The sequence below is a fragment of the Phasianus colchicus genome, chromosome 1 (genome assembly GCF_987193195.1).
Source record: "Phasianus colchicus chromosome 1, bPhaCol1.hap1.1, whole genome shotgun sequence".
Taxonomy (NCBI): domain Eukaryota; kingdom Metazoa; phylum Chordata; class Aves; order Galliformes; family Phasianidae; genus Phasianus; species Phasianus colchicus.
This window is the reverse complement of record NC_143436.1, coordinates 22,764,715-22,787,401: the sequence shown is the minus strand read 5'-3', so window position 1 is coordinate 22,787,401 and position 22,687 is coordinate 22,764,715. Positions and strand designations below refer to the sequence as shown.

Sequence of the window (22,687 nt, the reverse complement as noted above, 5' to 3'; positions counted from 1 at the left end):
TTATTTCCAAGGCTAATTCCCACTTGAGGACCCCCTTACCTTTCCCTCCCGTGGCTCTAGTTATAAAGCATTGTTGCTAAAAGCTGGGAACAACTTCATCCATTCAGGTAGGGTTCACTCCAAGGGTACATCTGCTCCCATGCTTTCAAAAAAGAATGCCACCATTTCTCTCCTGTAGCATCCTCTCCTTTAAAAAAAGAGGGCATGATTTTGTGACTGAAACTGCTTTCTGAATGTGTTAATTTTAATTTTTCTGTTGTGTTAATTTTAATAATGCATTACTTTACACAGACTAAATGAAAGCCTATTCTATCTCTTCTTGAGATGTCTACAACAGTATATTTCACCTACAAACACCTATTTCAAAGTCACAGCTACTTTTGTACAGCGCAGATCATTTTTTTCATATTAATTATTAGGACAGAGTAATGATTTGCTAGGGGGAAAATATTCTTAACACAGATGTGAAATGCCATCTGCTTCGACCAAAAGTGTACTGTAATTATATTTCCATACTGCATGGAACACTTAAGAGGAAAGAAGATCATGTGTTTTTCTGCTCAGTTCAGATGTCTGGTTTTCAAAATAATACTCCTATGAGAGATGATGAACATATTTATTAATGGCATATTATAATCCTCTAGATTGTTGTCTCCCTCTGAGACTAGCCATGATCTTGCAGACATAATATTGTCTTGTTTGGAAGAGCTCCTGCAAGATCCAGTGAGCTGCCTTGAAAGCCTGTTTTTGAACTGCAGCTCCAAGTACATGGATAGCTCTCTTGTAAAGACTGCTGTCCAAAAGAGTTTAAAACAATACTGGAATGCAAACAGGATTCAGCTGCAAAGCAAAAGATATTAAACATCTTAGGTGGAATTGCAAAGCATTATTTTGACAAAAGTATTCAAATATTATTTGATTTACTCAGTTGTGTCCCCAGGGGATAGGAGGAAAAAAAAAAAAAAGAAATCAAAGATCACACATACAATCTTGTCATGTAGTTAGAAGGAAGAACAGGTTGAATACGTGAGCTAAAACAAAGTGTGTTGACCTTTTATTCTGAAGGCTTCTAATTAGAGTTATTCAGTAGGGTTCAGTGGGATGTAGCAAAAAATATTTAACTAAAAATAGGCCAAATACAAACAATTGTTGCATTTTGAATTGGAGCTGTGACTTGCCCAATATTCTGTATGTTTTCATACAATATTGACCAGTATTGCACATTTTTTATTATTTTAAAGTCTACTACAGGGTTCTCCACAAAGTGACAAGTGACAGATTCTTATTGTCTTTGATTTCCCTGCAATAGAAACTGTCATTACAGAATCTGAGTTCTGCCAAGTCTAATTATACACAATACAGCAAACAAAATGCTCCAACTAGTCTTGAAAATGTGTTCAGGCAGCTTATTCAGCTACCTCAGTAAATAAACTCAACAAATCAGAACATCAGTAAAAAAAAAAAAAAGCTGCTAGGATATTACAGAACTTTACAGTGTTGGAAATTAGAACTTTCAAGAAGAAAAACTGAGAAATTAAGAGGAGAAAAGAGTTTTTCTAACATTTTAAATTAGCCAGGGAACACAGGAGCAGTCATAATAAGACTCTGAAAACCAATTGGAAAGATTAGCAAAAACATATAGTGGAATCACAGATAAATAATCAAATATTAGTTTGACTAAGACTTTTGTATGCACATTTTTAAGGCAGGCTATCTGGAGCTTGGATGCTCAGCTACTGACCTTTAACAATATCGACATATTTTGATTTCTTCCACAGGCAAACTAAACTCCTCTCAGCTGGGAACGTCTGTATAGAAATTTGTCTGGAGGTTTTCTCAGGCTACAGGTCCTCATGCAATCATTGCCCTATACTCAAAACCAGAACTCAGGAACGAGAGTAAGCAATCACATAAGAGCTGGTTTGCCAGTCATTGCTGATAAGGACAGCTCCAGCACTGGGGTGTAGTCTGACAAGCACTTCTTAAATCATTGGTGCTGGCTAAACTAGCCAGTTTTGCTGGTTTGTGTACTTAGGAAAAAAAAACCCTTCCTCTCTTCACTTTTGGCTGAGGCATTTTTTACCTCAACGACTCATTGCGTGGCCCCACAAATAGTTTAGTAGTTCAAATGAGAAGATGATATGGAAGTGAGGGTGGAGTTTTAGAAACCATTGTGAAAATAAATGCTTGCCAAATTCTGACTTTACAAACAAGTGCATCTTAATACCTTTCTAACAAGGCTAAATCCTACTATGCAAAGGCTTCATGCTTACTGTCTGATCTCATTCAATTTACCGTCAACTGCGCAGCACACATAGTTAATGTTTCTAGTTGCACCTTCTTTCTGAGAGGCTACCTAATCCTCACAAGTGTTATTCTCACAGCTCCTGCATGTATGTCTTAATTGAGCATCACTGTCTTGAATTTTAGAAATGCCAAAATGATTCACCTTGGGAGTGCAATGCAGCTGCAGGATTATTCTTCCCTTCTTTCTGTGGCTGTTGTATTTCTCTGTGTATGCCTGCAATACTATGGCCTAGTATTAGATACGGAGGTTGGTGGCAGGGGGGTTGGAACCTGATGATCTTTGAGGTCCCTTCAACCATTCTATGATAAGCCCAGGTTCCTTCCCTTTAAAAGTGTTTAAATCATCTCTAGGTCACAGTTCTGGCAGAGCAGGTGCTTTCATACATATCAGTAGCACTTTTCCATTCTTTCAGACGCCTCCAGACTAGAGAATAAAGACAACAGGGCCATTTTTCACATCACTACCTGAGGCAGCCAAGAACAGAGCAGAAGGATTTCAAATACATTCAGTATTTTCTATTGATCCCTCAGAAGTAGAGGTGTCCAACAGTGTGAACTGCTAACAGCATGAACTGCTTTGATCCTATTTGGGGAATCACGAGTCAATGGATTGCATTGGTATTGCTGATATTTTCTGGTTTGTCAACAACAAAAAAATGAAAAAACCACAAAGTCCTTTGTATTCTACTTCAAGTTCTGAGTTTAAATACACTAACACAATTAAACATATTCTTAGCACTTCTTAGTTCCTCTGCTACTCAGGAATCATGGAAATTTCCTTCTACTTAAGTGTTACTCAGTGGTGCTTTCTTTCCTGAAGATGAGTCTTTAGACAACTTCATATTTTCCCAGTGTTGAGATAAGGGAAGATGCAAAGCAAATTGTCCCAGGCACTTACAAACTATGGTGTCAAGAACTCTATCTTCTCTATACAGTAGGGAGTCATCTTCACACTATTTTAAGTAGTTCTTATAATGCAAATGGAAGAATAGGAACTAAGTATACTATACTCTGGTCTCATTTGTGTATTTGACCACATTTTTTCCACCACAGCTTCACAGTGATTTAAAGACAAGCACTGCTCTATCAGGAGCAATCAGCTCCATGTGCAGACTTCTGTCTGTATTTTCCTCAACACAGGGAGAATACTGATTTTCATATCAATAATTTGTTATTATTTTATATCATTAATAAGCATGAATAACATACATGTTTGCAAGGCAAGAAACAGATAATAAACTCTTGAAAACTATTATAATTAAATTGATGATCTCAGGCTTATTCTTACATGCAGTTGTTGAAGTGTGGATATTGTATTCCTCTTATTTTCTAACTGTCTTTGGCCAAGTGGGGCATTTTTTAAACAGGACCATGTAGCATGACCCAAGTCTATAATGGTGTAGCTACCAAAATGTGGGAGCACACTTGTATCTTCAACAATGTGTGTTTCTGCAGTCCAGTTTATGCTGTGGAAAAAAAAAAAAAAAGATAAAATAATTAAACCAAGAAAATTCCCATGATTCTCTCTAATATGTAACCTTTACAAATGCCAATTTCAGGAAAATCTAAAGCAGAAATTATTTCCCTAGACTACGGGCTTTTAGCTTCATCAGTATATACTTCTAGCACATAGCTCCAGCCCCAGAGCAATTAGTGTTAATATATTGTAAAGATATTGACTTTTTGACAAAGACAAGAGCAGCTTTATTACTCAGCTCACTTAGACTGATATTCAAGGAGACTGAAAAGAATAACATTTATTAGAGCTGTCATCGTCAGGCTGGACCAAAGACAATCCTTTTAACTGGAAGCCATCACATAAACTAATCTATCAGTTTATACTCAGCAGAGTACATTACAGCAGGATTTGGAGGAGAACTATTTCCCAACAATGTTAAATCAAACGTTGTAAGATGAGTCAGTAATGAATGAGTTTCAGCTAAACCAGTAAATACAGTATTCGAAGTGATAATTTCCTCTTTATCAGTGGCTTGCCGTTGAAATCCACCAATGAAAAAGCTTACAGGAACAAAAATTTCAGTCCTGTAGTTCTGACTTCTGTGGAGTCAAGAAACATTTCATAAGCAAAATAGAGGCACACTGAAAACTTAACTACACCCTACAACTCCAGTCAGATGGCCCCATGTTGTTCTGACAGCAACCACTATACGAAGGATCCACTGTCTTGGCAAATGCCAATGTAGATCAGCTTCTGTGTGTGATCATTCCATTAAGTTGTATTTCCATAAGTGGAATTTTTTTTTTTTTTTTTTTTAAAGTGTTTCTCCATGGAATTATTTTATTTTGTCCTGGAAGTCTCAGTTTGTATTGTATCAGGAAACATAACTTCATTTGGATAATGTAAGAGTCAGCAATGAGAGACAATGTTGGACATAGTTACAAACAAGGAAGACTGGGGGTTGCAGCCACTACACAGGGACTGGCTGCAGTGATCATGAGGTGATAGAATTTAGAATCCTGAAAATCAGGAACAAGGCAAATGGCAGGACTGACTTCAGGACCACTTCAGGACAGCAAACTTACACTTTATAAGAGACTGGCTTGGAAGCTTTCATTTGAGACAGCCTTAGATGGAAGACAGACCCAGGACAGCTATTTAATCTTTAAGAATCACCTCCTCATGAATGGTCCATCCCAACACACAGAAAAACAAGTGAAGAGACACCCTGTATGAATAAACAGGGAACTTCACAAAGCTAAATCCCCAAAGGAAGCACACCTGAGGGGGATGCAGAGATAGAATCATAGAATTATAGAATCACAAGGTTGGAAAAGACCTACAAGATCATCTAGTCCAACCATCCTCCCACAAGCTACTAAACAATAACTTGTAGCTCCTCATCCAGAGGCATCTTGAACACTGCCAGGGATGGTGACTCCACCACCTCCCTGGGCAGCCATTCCAGTGCCTGACCACTCTCTGGAAAGAAAGTTTTTCCTCATGTCTAACCTAAACCTCCTCTGACACAACTTGCAGCCATTTCCTGGGTCCTGTTTGTTACCTAGGAGAAGAGGCCAAACCCCTCTTCACCGCAACCTCCCTTCAGGAAGTTGTAGAGTGCAATAAGGTCTCCCCCGAGCCTCCCCTTCTCCAGAAGAAACAATCCCAGCTCCCTCAGCCACTCCTCATAAGGCTTGTATTCCAGACTCCTCACCAGTTTCATTGCCCTTCTCTGGACACGCTCCAGGACCTCAACGTCTTTCCTGTAGTGAGGGGCCCAAAACTGAACACAGTACTCGAGGTGCAGCCTCACCAGTGCTGAGTACAGGGGGATGATCACCTCCCTGCTCCTGCTGGCCACACTATTTCTAATGCAGGCCAGGATGCCATTGGCCTTCTTGGCACAAATCCAAGTCTATGTGTTACAGTAGCACATGCTCATGAGGGAGTGCTGAAGGATCAGGCTGATGTCTTTGCAAGGCCACGCTTGATAATCTTTAAAAGGTAATGACAACAAAAGGGGGGGGGGGGGGGGGGGGTCAGAGAACTGGAAGAAAGTAAATGTCACTCATCATCAGGAACGGCAAAAAACAGTGACCCAAGGAATGACACACTTGTCAGCACAGTCTCACCTTGATCTCTAGGAATTAGGCAGAGCAAATATTTCTGGACAATGCTTCAAAATATCAAGGACAAGAAGGTGACTGAAAGGAGTCAGCATGAATTTACAAAGAGGAAATCATGCTTGGCCAACCCAATTGCCTTTTATAATAAAACGACTGGTTTAGTAGACAAGTGGAGAGTAGTAGATATTGCTGATAGCAAGTCAGCATTGTCTCCCATAGCTTTTTCACTGAAGAAAATTATACGGAAAATTAAGCTGAAAACTGTCTGAACTACTAGACTCAAAGGATTGTGATCAGTGCCAGAATGTCCAGCTGGAGACCTCACTCTGGCAATACACACTAAAGTTTTAGTCAGCATCCAGTACTATTTAACATCTTCATTAATTATCTGGATGATGTGCTCACTTCATGGTGCCTCCTGTATTTTCCTCCATGCTCTTATATGCTATATAATCAATGAATATTAAGATGTTATAATTATGAAATAAACAAGAGAGTTAGGCAAAGCAGGTTATAATAACACAAAGAAAATAGATAGGACGCTTACCTATATCCTGGGCTCACTTATGAAATTCCAGCAGAGTGGATCTCCAGAAGAGATCCTTCCCCACTGGTAGTCAGCTCTTAAACGAGTCTAGGAGACCCACTTAAGACCCGGCAGCACAGGTGAATTGCCTTCACTTGTGCTCCCGTGGCTGACTCATTGCTTGCCTCAGGTGATCAATCAGAGGTTCAGGCCGTGATTCAGCAGCTCCCATACATATGCTTTAGATACTCAATGGCCTAATGATGAGGCTGCTGCCATAGCCAACTCTCCACTAGTTTTATAATTCCATATGATGTCATATGGTATGGAAAATCCCTTTGGTCAGTTTGGGTCAGCTGTTTTGGTTCTGTCCCCTTCCAGCTCCTTGCATATCTCCAGTCCCATCACTTGCAGGACAGTGAAAAGCTAAAACATTCTTCTCTCTGTGTAGCGCTGCTCAGCAGCAACTAAAACATTGGTGTGTTATTAACACTGCTTTTCTACTAATGCCAAAACGTCTCATACGAGACACGAGATACAAAACATACCATCATACGAGATAGTACGAAGAAATCAAATCTATCCCAGCTGAAACCAAGACAACCACCACCGCTACCATTATGTTCTTGACTAAAAGTAAGTGTGACTGCTCACTGCGTATGCATGCGTGACCTCAGGTTTCCTAATGCATTATGTTCCTGGGCATACTTGGCCTTTTGGACACTTAATCTGTAAATGTGAACCAGCCTCAGGAAAAATATAGATAGTCATATGCCCAGATGATATACAGCTTTTGAATCTGTTTAAGAACTTCTGGACAGAAGATAGAGTGCCTTTCATATTTCAGATACCTCACTGAATTAAATGAGTTTATATGGATTGTTTTCTTGGATGTGTGCCAATGTTCTGGTTCCAATTTTGTGTTATCTTGTATCTTCCCTTAAGAGCTCTGCAAAATTAATCTAGTAGGACCTAAAACTTTATTTTGAGACAGGTGAGAAGTATTACTTGTAGGTTACTTTTGATTAAAAGAAGACATTGTGAGAACGCTCATGTTTACAGACATCAGTCACAGCCACAGTCAGAACTACTATCGAGCATACTCATTCCAATCCATGTCTCATTGGGTACCACTTCACTGACAATTTTGTATCTGTTCTTGTGAAGTTTATTTCTTCTATGATTGTATGCTGTACTTTTCCTTCAAGAGAGTTTTACCCAAAGATAACAATATATTCAAAACCAAAAATAGTATTTGTTTCACAGTTAGAAAAGAAAGATTTATCACCTCTTATTTATCTACTTTTTTTTTTTTCTTCTCTTTTTTTTGTGCACTAGGTCTTAGAAATTGTTGAGAAGTTTCCTGCTGTCTGAAATGGTAGAGAAAGTCACATAAAGGACACGTCCATTCTGCACCTCAGGAATATTGCTTAATTGCTTTAACCTGAAGAACATTATTGTATGGTACAGCTTCTAACAGACTACCAAACTTCTCAGCAACCCAGAGAGCATTTAATTTTTGTCTGATCACAACCATCTAATGCCATTGCACATACTACAATGGAAACTCTAAGACAAATACAAAATTTTGGCATCTGTGTTACTTGTACATATCCCATAGCCTCTGGCATGGTGTTCACCATTCTTCTAGTTTCTTGCTGCTCATCTCTGAACATCAGAGCTCGTCCACTTCTTTCTAATTCACCTTTCCTTTCCATTTGGAATGCTCCTACAGAACTTTGTACTGAAAGGACTGGAGTGCAGCTGGACATGTCATTTTTTTCTCTCATTGGAAGCACACTGAAGACATCCATTGGGCAAAACATCACTCTATTCTATCCAGACAGGCTTGGTTACTATCCATACAAAAATGAAGTCACGGGAGAAGCATTCAATGGAGGACTCCCTCAACTCGCGCTGCTGGAAAATCATTTAAAAAAAGCCAGAGAGGATATCCAGTTCTATATTCCTTCAGATGAACAGTTTGGATTGGCTGTCATTGACTGGGAAAATTGGAGACCTGTGTGGATAAGGAATTGGGGATCAAAAGACATTTATAGGCAGGAATCTATTGAACTGGTTCAGCAGAGAGACATAAGTCTATCAGAAGCCGAAGTCAGGACTATAGCTAAAAAGGAATTTGAAGCTGCAGCAAGATCTCTTATGTTGGAATCATTAAAACTGGGCATAGCAATGAAGCCAAATCGTCTTTGGGGATACTACCTTTACCCAGACTGTTATAACTACGATTACAAACAAAATCCACACAATTATACAGGAACCTGTTTAGATATTGAAATAGCAAGAAATAATGAGCTTAACTGGTTATGGGAGAAAAGCACAGCACTTTATCCATCTATCTATCTAGAAACAGCCTTAAGATCTTCCAGAAATGCCCAATTCTTTGTTCGCAACAGAGTTCAAGAAGCTATCAGAGTTTCGTATGTCTCTAATTCTACTCATCCCCTTCCAGTTTTTGTATATACACGACCAGTATTCACAGATCTCTATGAGGAATATCTCTCTCAGGTGAGTGGAGCTACACCTTAAGTATTTCAGACTTAAATGGAAAGAAGTTATCACAGGGCGCTTATTTAGAAAACATGAATTTTTATCAGAAGTGTCTAGATTTTATATATAAAAAAATATCTACCAACCTCATTTGAGCAAACTGAACAGAAAGAGGTCTATTTTCAATTCTTCCTTATGATATTTATCAACTTATGTTTTACTCTCTGAACAATCCTTACCTGCAGCAAAATATTAGCATCTAGAGAGCATATTACAGTACATTAATCCAGAAGAAAGAATAACCTTTTCCAAAGAGAATTAATAAAACTGGGTGGGCCTAACAACTATTTCTTAAGAGAAAAAACAATAAAAGAAAGTTTTTCTTTTTGTCTTACAATAAGTGTTTCCTTCTCCTTGCTTTTCTCTTCAATAAATATGAGGTGTATCCCTCCTGATTTTGTTAGAGGAGGCGGAGGTACCCTACAGGTGACTATTGTAAGATGTTATATTTTCATACCTCTTCCATTCCTCAGCCTCCAGTTGAAAAATGAGAAGTCATTCAACCATCATTTCTTTGCCCAAAATGTTCACTTTTTTCTTCTTTTGGAATTCTGTAGTACATATTAAACTAAATAATTTCTGTTGCAGAAATTCTTAAATGGTGGGAAAATGGTACCATTTTCCCACTCCCAGTTACCTGATTTTTATGATGATATAATCTAATTAGTTTCCAGAATTGAAGAACTTCCTTGTCTGTTTAGGACTTGAAATACTGATGCAAAAAAATCAGTTTGTAAAAACCAAAACAAGGACAGAAAACTACTTTGAATTCTTTCTTTGGTTGATAGGTTTTAAGGCTAGTGAAGAAATTCTGTCCCTGGGTACGCTATGCTAGCTTCCTAAATGGCATTTCAACAAATCACAGGTTTGCCAAGGTTAGGATCTGACTAAGTTCTAATCATCTTATTACAGTTCTGGCTACTTTTTTCTGAACATTCTTCATTTACCTGTGCTATCTTACATACCACCAAATTGATGAATCTCCTCTAGGCCACAGGGAGGGGGATGTTAGAGACTGTGGTCCTGGTGACTGTCTTGTGTCTCCCAAATCCTGGACAGAGCGCTGCTGAGCATTGCTCTCAGCTCTGCGCATACCTGCGAGGAGCAGGAGGTTCTGTCAGCAGTTCTGCTGGGTTCCTGGTTACTCTCTTTAAATCCTCCAACACTCACATATTGCCTTTTCATGTTGTGCCTCTTACAAAGATTTTTTCTTCCCCTTGTTTTTTTTTTCTATCTGTAGCCCTCTCCCATTCCAGATGGGCTTAAATGCTTTATTAGGAGTGGGCTAATAGCTGACCCTTAGAAAGAGAAGTGAACAGAAACAAATTTCCCAGATCAATCTCTGTAAAAGGTCAGAGGCATTCTCCTGAGGAAAGAGATTCCTGCTGGTGAAAGCTCTGCTCCTGCTACTTTTCTGCTCCAGCACTTTCTGAGAACTGAAATTAAATTAAATTTAAAAAGATCATACATCTGTGCTTTCTAGCTTGCGCTTCAGGCAGCATTACTGAAATTAGTTACCACCAGCTCTGAGCAGTCAGAAAACAATGTAGTGGAATAAAAATTAAAATGGTTGGTGGGGTATATGGACTTTATAACCATATACGTAGGTTGCTCCAAAAGTAATGCCTCCTGTTTATTTCCATGGAAACTACAACAGCTGTAAAGAGCACAATAACACTATTTGGTAGAGCAAATTCTTAACCACAAAACATTATTTTTCAACATAATCACCACCAGTAGTTATGCATTTACTCCAGCAATGAATAAGAGCCTGCATGCTGAGCTCATAAATATTTGCACCAACTGAGGTGACCCACTGTCACTGTTGCCGCTGTTGAAACACACCACCCACCACCTCACTCTGCTCACATCTGCTGTTTGGTCTCCATAAACGCTCAGCAAGCATCAGTGAATGTCAGTGGGTGCAATTTTTTCTGCATGGAGAAATTCAATGACACACCTTTGCTTCACATGCACTTCAAAGTCAGACAGCATTTTGTCAGACTGCCCGTCTGCTGCAATTTGTCACATGGCAACAACATGTAATGGAATATTGCTGGTTCAAACTCTACTGCCATACCAACATCTGCCTCTGATATAATGGGCACCATGATAAAATAAGAGGCATTACTTTCAGAGCAGCCCTTCTATAAACTGGAAACAGTAGTCAATATTTTCCAGTATCACCTGCTCAACTCCATCCCAGAACAAAACATCGTTACTGTGAGCAGAATGTTTGCGTAGTTTAGTTGCTTGCTGTCTTCAGAGCAGTTACTTTGGCTATGTAATTTACTACATGGATTTTATCTTTAGCCTGTATGTTATGGTTTACATACACTGGTATGACTCTTTCCTCATTTATTCTCAGGATGACCTGGTAAATACCATTGGCGAGTCTGCTGCACTGGGTGCTTCTGGAATTGTGATTTGGGGTGATATGAATTTAACACAAAGTAAGGTATGCCAGGTTAATTATTATGTGATATTTTTAAAGAGCAATAAAGTGAAAAGGATACAGAAAAGGATTACAATTATTTACATCATATCTTCTACTTTAAAAGCGATGACTCCATATTGTCAGCAGATCTACTGTCTTCACTAACCAAAAACCAAGCCCATCTAAGGCTAATGAAGATTGCCACTGACTACTCAGAATAAGGCTTCAATTATTTGAACTTTTGGTGTTGGCTGTGAGCAACTGCACAACCTACTATAGTAACTGTAAGCAACTACACAAACTGCATCAAGCAAAATTTTCTAGGCAGGCTTTTCATCTAAGAAAAACAAACAACTGCATATACCTCAGATTCACTGAGATGATGTCTATTGGTGTAAATATTAGCATTATTTGTCTACAGATGAGTGGTATTAGGCAAATGCCCTAAGAACATACAGCTTCAGAAACAAACAGTTCCCCAAACCTCTGGTTTGAAAAGCATATACAGCATACATGCCAGCTTCGTGGTCAAGTAGATGTTCTCTTAGCATACATTTAATTTGACCATACTCCCCAAATCCTTTCCATTCAAAAACGCTGTGAGAGCTCCTCATTCCTGCAGTCCAGCTATTCAGAGGAAAACTGAAGATTATCACAATGTGAATTAACAGAAAAATTATTTGCTTAGGCTGAAGGACTGTTTTGTGAGTTGGTTTTACTGTTTATTTTTCCCCTCAAGATACCTTCATATATTCCAAACACATAAAAAGGAACATTGATCCTTCATACAGCTTTTTAAAATGCATCTGATTCAAAAGGCTACAAGGAATCTCATACGGATCAAATGAAAGCTTAAAGTCATCTACTATCTTCTAGAAGTGCTTTTAGGAACATCTCCAATAACCACCTAAGATAAATTTATTGTGATCCTTGGATTATACAGCAACTTCTCTGATAAATCTGCTTCCAAAAATCAGTTACAACTGTTATTAAAACCTCAGGAAAAGCATTTATAGATATCCACTAGAGTACTTTTACTATAAAGACAGCATTCTAATAGTTCCTGTACTAAACTTTTCAGATATGATGCTCTTTTTACAGAACACTTGTAGGACTCTGGACAACTACCTTAGGAAGACTTTGACTCCTTACCTCATCAATGTCACAATGGCAGCCAGAATCTGCAGCCAGGTAGTTTGCCAAGACTCTGGTGCCTGTGCACGGAAAAAATGGAATTCCAATGACTATCTTCACTTGAACCCAGAGAATATTGTCATTCAAATGACAAAGGATGGAAAATACACTCTGCAAGGGCAACCAGCATTTCAGGATCTGCAGACATTCATAGAAAAATTTGACTGCCACTGTTACGCAGGGCACAGATGTGAACCCAGGGTTGATATCAATGACATCCATTACCTTCGTGCTTGTATTTCAGAAGAAATTTGCATTCAGATATCCTCAAATTCATTTTCTAATATAGACTCTTCTAAAGAAAAGAACCTGTCTAACAGAACTGTATTTCCACTTGCCTCTCAGAGTAAGGTGACATTATCTACACATCCTGAAATAGGTGATTTCCAATCTGCCACTGGAAGTGATATACTGCATTTAACAACTGTAGAATATAACACTGTCACAGCAGCCACTAACTACGATGTAGAAGCAAATGATACTTGTAGTTTTGGTAGTTCTACATCCTATAAGATAAATACATTTAATCTTTTTTTTTTAATTCTAATTCTGAGAACCTTAATATAAATGACTCAAAGAAGTGTGAATACTTTTTCTTGGCTGTGTTTAATTTGCACAGAAAAATAATTCCTAAAAGGTGTAAAATAGCTGCAACTCTGTGTTCTTATCTGTATCAGGTAACCTCTTCTACTTCTTGTGAAACATTTCAGTTTGAATGTAAGTCTTCAGTTTAGTTCTATAAACTACTATTTGTGCCAAAAATATACTGGTCTGTATATACTGATTATACCTGCTGAAATGATAACTCAGCATGAGTAACACTTTTTGTTTTTTAATAGTTGACATTTTTAACAGTTGCATTTTAAGAACACATTTGTGAATAGTACCACTTCATATACTTCAAGTTAAGTCAGCTAAATCCATCTTAACCTGGATTTCATTCTCAACAGTTAATGCTCTGTGTTCATTCCATCTGAACACTAGATATTAAAATATTTGACTTAACTTTATATTGTGGATCTTTGCAACATAATGTTTCTATGATGAAGATATCCCCCTCCCCCCCTTTTTAAAAAAAAATCCAACTTTTTACAATATCTACAAGCACACTGTGGTTCTTCTTTTAATTGAATATGCTCCTTACTCTTCAAAAGCTAATGTAAATATTGACTTCTAACTAACACAACTTCATTATGTAAAATTGGAGCTGTAGCAATTAATCTTCCCTTCTTTCTTCTCCTCTTCTTCTCCCAAGCTCTCTCCTTTTTTTCTTATTGGCTCTCAGTTGTTTTGCCTGGCCAATACTCAAAACTCATCAGATCTGCTTCCTCAGTCCCTAATGGCACTGGTTTCTCTGGTCAGCAAGCCCTGGAAAGTGCATGTGACTGTCTCTGTGCCATGTGGACAGCAGCCTGAGTGCATAGGACATTTTCTATGCTGGTTATTTCCTATTCAGTCTATTCCATGGAAAATAGTTTATTCCTTATGAAAACTGCACAATGGCAGATGTGATGCTGGGGATCAGGGACCCTCATTATTCACTTCCAGTGTCTATGATCAATCATGTCAGATTTTTCATCCGTTCTGCTCCCCAAACCTCAAACTACCTCCCCTGGCATGCAGAAAGTTTTGTGCCCCAAATGCTCTCTTGGCGAGAGCATTCAATGTGTGCCATTAACCTGGGAAGAAAAGCAGACCGCAGTTGACAGGAAAGATAGTAATAGAGGAAATAGGCCTATCTGGAGAAGAGGCCAAAAAGCACATCATCCAGGGCATTACAGTGAAGGCCACGGTGTGAAACCACTTTCTTCCAGCTCTGAAGAGAAATAGCAAACACATGAGAACTATGGGTTGCAATTTATGATTTCACTGCAGATGCTCAGCTGTCATGCAGAGGCTAGGCAGCTTGTGTTTTCCTCGAGAGACAGGAAGGAACTTGGTATATTCAGAAGGAATTCAGAGAAAATCAGTTATTCAAGCCTATGATCTGCCAAAAGCCACACTGTGTAGCTACAGTAGCATCTGTGTAGCTACAATAAGACTATTTACTTAATATTATTTTATTGAAGTCACATATAAACCTCAGAAGAAAATCACTCCCGGTTTCACAGCAAGAGTCCAGTTATGATTTCTGTATAGCCAGCTGAAGCATTCAGAAGCAACTAACTGCAGTTCATTTGATAAAATAATATTTCCAAATTATTAAGTCAGATGCTTAGTAGAAGGCTTGACTTCTAATGGGTAAAGAGTGGCTGCTGGCACTGATAGATTAAAAATGTCTCCATAGAGCTAGGCATGATCTGCATAAATAAATGATCATCTTGCATAGATACAACATAACAGAATGATCTATCATTTCAATATAGCAGCCCTTTACTTGCAAAAACCTAATGCCTAAATCTAGCAGAAAATGTGTATTAGATCTAATGCCTTCAAATGTTCATGTTGTCAGTCATAACGTGCAGAAAAATAATGAAGACTTTAGATTTAAGAAGAAGAAATAATGTTTAATGGCTTTTGGACAGCAAGTTATCAGGAGGAAGTAATGATTTTCTCACTGCACTTAACACTGTTGAGCCCACAAGTCAAAGTTACTCCTGTCATCAATGTTACAAGTAGACTAAGACTATTTGTAGCAAACTGTCCAGAACAAAAGAAGCCAGCAGGTTTTTAATCACTTCTGTAAAAATGTAGTTTTGTCACTGCAGCTTTTACCATATGTTTGACCTTGAGTAAACAAAAGCCATGGTGCCCTTCTGCATTATTATTGCATCTGAGGTCCCTCTGCTTATACAAAGTATTTGTTTGTTTGTTTGTTTTAGCAGAATGCTTTAACGTGGCTAACACTTTCTGCTGGCACATAGAGTTTTAGTTCAAAGGCTGCATTGCGTTGTTGAATCATGTACTGAAAAGTTGCTTGAGGTCAGGCTTCTTTGTAAATATCTAGCTCGCTTCAAGACTGAATTTGTATTACTGTGTGATAAGTGAGCTTGCAGCATCACAAAATCTACAAGTCTTCCCAAAAATATTACCAAGTAATAGCAAGCAGAGCATTTGTTGTGAAATCCCAAGGGAAGAAGTAGGAAAGAGAAGATAAATAAGAGTTAGGACAAAGCATCTAAACTTCTCAGTGGGTGAAGAAGTGAACTGCAGAAGTGAAAGAGTGAATCAGAAGGGAATATGGACAGCCTTTCTGTACCACACTTTTTATCTACTTGGTATTTAATATAGACAGCCTTTTCCCAATGCCCACTATAAAGATAAAAGAACACAGTAACTGATATGTTAGGTTAGATACTATCTATCTGATCTCATCTAATTTTTTCTCAAGAGCAGCTAGAATAACAGAAGTGTAAGACAAGTGAAAGCAAACCATCGCAAAAACTCTCACAGAAATGTATCTTCCTAAGCTCCATCATAAGCAATTATCTTGTGCTCTGAAGGATAATGCCTTACCAAGCATTTTGAATCTGTATGTTACTCAAATGTACCTGAAATTCATGCTTAAATCCTACAAGCTTCTTACAAAGAGAGATTTGTGTACACCGACATGTACAATTATTTTCCAAGCACATTATTGTGTTCTGCATTAAGTTTGTCTTTCCTCCTTCTATGTCAAAGAGTCACATGGAGTCAGCAAGAGTTTTCACGGAGTAAGGATGGAGAAAAGAAAGAAAAGGAGAGCTACTCCTTCCATTGCTGGGAATTACCTTATGTTCACAGCCAAACTTGTGTTCTCCTACAGCAAACAAACAAACAAAAATACTATCACTTTCCATTAATTGCATTTCCTATAATCACTGTTGTCTCTGTAGCCTTGTAGTTTTAGCTCCTATGTTCTTGTGTTTTTCAAAAGATTAAATACTAGATAAGCATTTGTTCACTTTGATTACCATTCATCATTTTGTACCTTCCAGGCATAACTCAGGCTGTTAATACTCAAGGAATGGGGAATTCTAAACTGGGTTTGATGAAAAATTCTAAAAAATGAAAGATGTTCAACCACCTTCAGTGCCTTTCTTCAATGTGTACAAATTTTGCTAGTATTTTCATTAAAATTCTGTTTCTCTATCTGAAGGACCTGGATCTGGCTTATTGTGTTGCTTATTGTGGGACAGCCAAAGATACTGGCACTTTCACAGGAGATGACTGTTGGATTTCACAGAATCTGAACACAAGTGAAACCACAGACTAGTCCCTGCCTTACAGTTCCTTGCTTCTCTGTTTGAAAACTAAGAATGTGCAGAGAGATTCTGAGAGACAGGCCAGTAGGACCACGTTGCAAGTGACAGCATCCCAAGCATCCAGGAAAATTCGTTAATCCTTGAAACATACTGGAATGTACTGCTGTATATATATAAGAAAGGAATTGTGTCAGAGATTTCAAGCCAGTACAGTGCACACTATACAACTCCTAGACACTCCTAGACTCCTACTACGTGTGTACTGGTATCTCTATCCATCACAATATTAATACAAGCAACAAGACAGCAGACAGTCACATAATTTTGAAATATATTCAGTTACGAAGCACCAATGAGCAACTAAATTCTTTCTTTCAGGCACACAGAATACAAATATTTGACCTGAGATTTCAGGGCAGAATCATGAGTTTGTTTAATTCCAAAGTAATACTGTATACATTTAAAAATGTGCAACTTTATTAAACTGTGGCTTCATTTTTCTTAAAGAAAAAATAATCTCATTATTACTATCCTTCTGTGGTAGGTGTGGGTTTGTTTTTTTTTTTTTTTTTTTGTAAACATCTTACTCAAAAGCAGTGTACTTTGGTGGCTAAAAATGAGTTCAAAAGGTTAACTGATCTGACTTCATGCCTTATAACATCTAAATATTTCCTGCAATGTGGCTATTGCAAATCCTTCTATTTTGCTGGAAATACTTCATTGAAATGATATTTTTCTTTAGGAAAAATTATGCAAACATGAAGAATTCAAGACAATCTTCGGCTTTTGTGTCTGTCAGTCAAGACAGGTTTTTAGAGAACAGTTATTTTCTGTAGGTGTTCCGAACCTTCAGCAGCTACTTTTCCTCTTCATTGTCAGTAGTACTCAGAACTGCAAAAACTTCCTGCATCTGTTTTCCCCTCATCATATTTGAGAAAGAAAAGGGCAGGAAGGTAAAGGATACCTATCAATATTAGCATCCTTAAGGGATTAACTTTGGATATCACTATGTTCACTAATGTGTTTCTACCATCACTATTTATTGATTATAGTTCTTCTTTGCCAGTAGTAATTAGATAACATTTTCCAGTGTATGCTTGTATATCCTTTAGTTTATAACTGATAAAATATTTATTGATTAGTAATCAGACACAAACAGACAGTATGAAGATTAATGTGAACCACTGCTTTGAATATTAAATATTTTGTTTCTGCTCCACAGTTGGACATCAGACAATATGCAGTCACCTTTCTCTGACTTTGTTTCCATCACAGAAAATATATTTATGCAACAGAACTTCAAGATCCTGCAGAAGAAATATGCCATATGTTAGCAATCTCCTTCTGGAGCAAGCTGCTCCCCCAGGCTACTAACAGGTTGAGACAAAATGACAGCTTGCCAGTGTATAGTGATGATTTCCTGAGGCAGACACCTTACAACCACCCATTTAAAGGGAGGCTAAGGGCAGCCTGCAGTCACATAACAACAATATTAATGCCACAACAAAATATGGAGCACCTTAGTGGGTCCAACAATTTCTTAAAGACACTGGACTAATAATGTACAGATTTAGGCTGCCTGTCTGTTAATCCATTGCACTATTTCAGTTATCATGCTAAAAATACCAAACATAGGTATCCAAAACACAGAGTTCTTCAGTTAAAAATCTCAATCTGCCCTACTTTGCTAATGTAACAACCCATACCTAAATCTTTTTTTACGTTTTTCTTTCCTGGAGTGAGAAAAACTATACAGAGGCACACTAATCTCTGAGGCTGCAGCCAGCAGAGGGCACAACTAATGCCATGGACACCAACGGGCACACTACAATGCTTTCACAGAGACCTTCAATACAGCCTTTCTCTCATCAGCAAAGCAGCTGCTTTACTCTGGTTTACAAAGGGAAGACCAGCGTCTTACCAACGCAGTGCCTCGGTAGCAGAAAAGATGCATAGTTTATTCTACTTTCCCCCACCCCCCAAAGAGCTAATATATCAGGACAAACTTGAAAATACCAGAGGGAGACATCACTTCATTCTCTCCTCCCTAAACATTTCATTCAGCTGAAGGCTTCTTTTCATTAAGATCTACAGCTGTCACTAAAAACCAGGCTTAAGCTACAGATAATCTGATCTCTTTGGTAATATTCAGAACTAGACATGTGGGTCCCCATCATCTTGTACTGATCAAATGTTTGTATCTGATGCATTCATTCAGGTCAAATTTTTCTGTATCATCATCATCATCTGAAACATAGTATCAGCTATTATCATTTTTATTACACAAGCAAGTCTCCACAATAAAGTAAGCTGCTTTATTATCACTTCACAGACAGAGAACTTGAAAAATTCAATATAGCACATGCTATGTATTGCCATAACATAGCTAAACCGGTCCCAAAGTGTGTAAATCTCAATAGGCAAGACAGAAAAATGAAATATTTTATCAACAGTTAAATGTTTCCCGGAGAGATTAAGTGGCCTGCCTACAGTCACAGGGGATAATGAATGGTGGCCTTCTTGGGTCAGGCTTTCAATAGCAAGAACAAATATCCTTGGAGATGCTAACTGTAACAAGGTAGTAATACTTTCACATACAATATTCTCATGCAATATTCTATCATCAAGCAGCCTGTAAACTAAAGAATTGCTTGTCATATCCCATAGTTAGTCTCAAAAATAGGGGCGCTGAAGAAGATTTCAAATACAACAGAACTTTCAACTTGGGTAAACACACCAAGAATTTTTAATATATTATATTTGGATGCCCTAAACACCATGAAAGATTTCAGTTAGTGTGTAACTGAATTAGTCTGAAAATTTACCTGCCTTTCCTCTGCTGTCTTTTATGAGGAGAGTTTTTTCCAGAATACGCTACTGTATCTGTAACATATTGCTTATGTAAGCTGTAAGCACTATTCCAGAGTTTAGAATTCCTGAAAAATATTGACTGATTTATTTTATGTGCATTTTTCCCCATGCAGTAATCAGAACTACTTCACTCTCAGAAACTACTTGTACAAATGGCCTGTCTTTATTCCACACACTGTCAGCAGAGTGATATGTGGATATGGGAGACATCCTTACATTTTCAGTTTTGATGCTGCCAGAAACATTTAATCTAATCATTCAAAAAATCAATAATTGCTTTGGCTGAAACAAGGTTTTTAAAATAACAAAATACATGGCAGAAAAGCAAAGAAGAGTTGTTTGCCTATGAAATATTTCCTGAAATACTTTTACCCATCCAACCAGAATAAGAATGATCTATTTCCTATGCCAGCTTTTTCACTCATGCCTCCAGTGATTCCCCTACTAAATGGCCAATTGGCTGCTACCAAGAAACAAGCAAAATAGCTGACTTCTGCTAACCTGTTCTCTATTGCAGGACTTGATCAAACTCCCTTTCTATCATGCTACCAATTTTCAAGATCTGTACCATGCCCTGAAATTGCCTGACAACACAATCACTGTTTCAGTTTTGAGAGTGACATCTGCAATTCTACCTTTAACCAAAACCACCAAAGCTTTTCATCCTTTCAGTTTTAAAATTAACTGTTTACCACTTTATAACTTAATTCCTTACCTAAGAGAAAAAAGTCATGAAATTTTTTTGTCTTCCGATTTTGTCTGGTCATCCATTTTCACTGTGTTTTTAAAACCTTAGGGGAATTAGAATTAGCACGGGCTGAAGCTTTCACTTATCCAGTTTCTACAGATTTAAGAGGAGGTAGTGGCTTGAAAAAGAGGGAGGAACATGAATTAGACCTTCCACTGAGGGAACAACAAGCCACTATATTGGGCCAACTACTTGGACATCATGGATTCAACTTGCTGAAGGTGGTTTGTCTTGGCTGCATGTATAGCTCTGGATCAGTAAAACAGGGGATATAAAGAGGAAAATAGGGGTTACTGCAGAAGAGAAGCAAAGTTTATGGTTCTTAGCTAGTTATTAAACTAAATTCACTAGTTTCTTGCTTAGAACATAAATCCATTCAAGAAAAATAATTAAATTTATATATTTGTTGGTTATTACAGTTCAACTTTGCTTCTATTCTGTAAGCTTCTTACATGACTTCCATAATGTTCATTTAAATTTATGAATCTTTAAGGCTAATGCTCTACCATTTTACCTTCATCTTTTATCTAGCATAAAAGATTTAGACCATAAGAAAAAGAAATAAAAATAATTAGCACAACTGCCAAATCTCTAATAAAAACTGCACAATTCAGGAAAACACTAAATTATACAACCCTTAGCTAGAGTCAGTCTTAGGTATGAGCAAAAAATTGCTTCAGTTGCTGAAACAAATCTCCCGTTTGATAATTTAGTTCATAAATATACAAAGCAATGAAAATATCATTAAAATAAGCATTAGAAATAGCAATTCCCAATGACATAGGCAAGATTGTAGCTGATTCACTGATCGCTCTTTCTAGCCCAGCACCTTGCCCCCAAAAGGGCTGTTCAACAGTAACTAGGGGATAGCTTTGAAACAAAGAGATTACCTGTATCAAGGGCAGCAATTTAGGTTAGTTGGGGGGAAAAAAAAGCAAAAAAAAAAAAAAAAAAGCCACTAGTTGTTTGTTTGGGACTTGTCACTTAATAAATGTCTGCACTCCTCCAGACTTTTAATAAAAAGAAGCAATGAAAAACAACTCCCTAGCATCAGCGCTGGGAGGCAAGGCCAGTTCTCCATTGCATTTTCTTTTTCAGATGTTTAATTAAATTTACAACGGTAAATAAGTATCTACAAAAAAAAAAAAAAAAAAAAAAAAAATCACAGAAATACATTCTGAGTCGTTCTGGCTGTATATACAACCAGGGCATGAAAAAGCATAAAAATCTGTCACCTTTATAGATAGCCCAGACCAGTTGCTCTTGACAGTAATGCAACAAGAGCTTTAAGTTTTTGTGGTTGGGCAGATGTAACCAGTGAGCTTTGTTACACACTGCATTTTCTAAAATGATGAAATCTGCCTCTACAAAGAGCATGGAAAAAAAAAAATAATCTGAACAGCTTGATGAAAATGCTAGGTTTCAAAATAGAAATATCCATATTAAATTTGTAAGTGCACAGTTTATACATGCATGAACCTGGAACTGGAACCTCCTCGAGCATCATGAAGAATTTAAATGACAACTTCTGAGCTTGGCAGAGGGTTGCAGGCTAAGTGCTAGCTCTGTATTTCTGGGGAAAACAAACCTGTCTAAGTGTGTTAGATGTCACTACCCAGCACAGGCAAAAGACAGTTCCCTGCAATGCTGCACACCCTGTCATTGACAACTACACACAGCAACCAACCAAACAGCTCCTGTTGAAGCAAGGAAGAGTGCGAAGGGAGCTGACAGAGAAGAACCCCAACAAAGACGTGGCAAGCCTCGGAACTTAAAAGTCTGTCCCAATACAAAGGACAAGGAACAGACTTTCACGGGAAGAGTGGCAGTACTGAGGCTGCGAGAGCTGTCATCCTAAGAGGCGGACCTACAACACGGAACCTGCGAGGAGATGAGCCCACCAGCCCTCATGCTGGTCCCGGGCAGATAACCCGCAGCCTGCGGCAGCCCAACGGGCCGCCCCTCCGTCGAACCCACCGCCCGTCACCCCCGCAGCCAACCCCGCCCGCACCTTCACCCTCCCAAGGGCCCCGCCGCCATCTCGCGGCACAGCCCTGCCTCCGCCGCGGGCGGGATCCGCCACGCCGCGCCGCAGACACCTCCCCGGCCGCCGGCCGAGCCGCTGCCGCCGCCTCCTCCCCGCCGACCCCCGTGGGCCGGGCCAAACCCCTCCCCCGTCTGCAGCGAGCGGCAGCGGCAGAAGGGCGGCGGCGGCGCCATCACGTGAGACCGCGCCGAGCGCTCCGTGCCCGCGCCGCTTC

At 38.6% G+C, this 22,687-nt stretch overlaps 1 protein-coding gene and 1 long non-coding RNA gene across 2 annotated transcripts in view; one reads left to right on the top strand and one right to left on the bottom strand.

Moving 5' to 3' along the window:
- The window catches only part of LOC149919447 (uncharacterized), a 26,908-nt gene extending 4,389 nt beyond the window's left edge, over nt 1-22,519 (bottom strand). Inside the window, exons 1-3 of the long non-coding RNA XR_016464965.1 lie at nt 22,438-22,519; nt 3,596-3,773; nt 40-187 (exon numbers count right to left, since the gene is read on the bottom strand). This is a non-coding gene — a long non-coding RNA (uncharacterized LOC149919447). The remainder of the gene's footprint in view (nt 1-39; nt 188-3,595; nt 3,774-22,437) is intronic.
- Nucleotides 7,758-13,190, top strand: SPAM1 (sperm adhesion molecule 1). The gene is made up of 3 exons (XM_031615906.2): nt 7,758-8,950; nt 11,361-11,450; nt 12,531-13,190. Exons 1-3 carry the CDS (start codon nt 7,982-7,984, stop codon nt 13,188-13,190), a joined length of 1,719 nt encoding a protein of 572 aa, XP_031471766.2. The 5' UTR covers nt 7,758-7,981.
- Nucleotides 22,520-22,687: the final 168 nt, after the last annotated feature.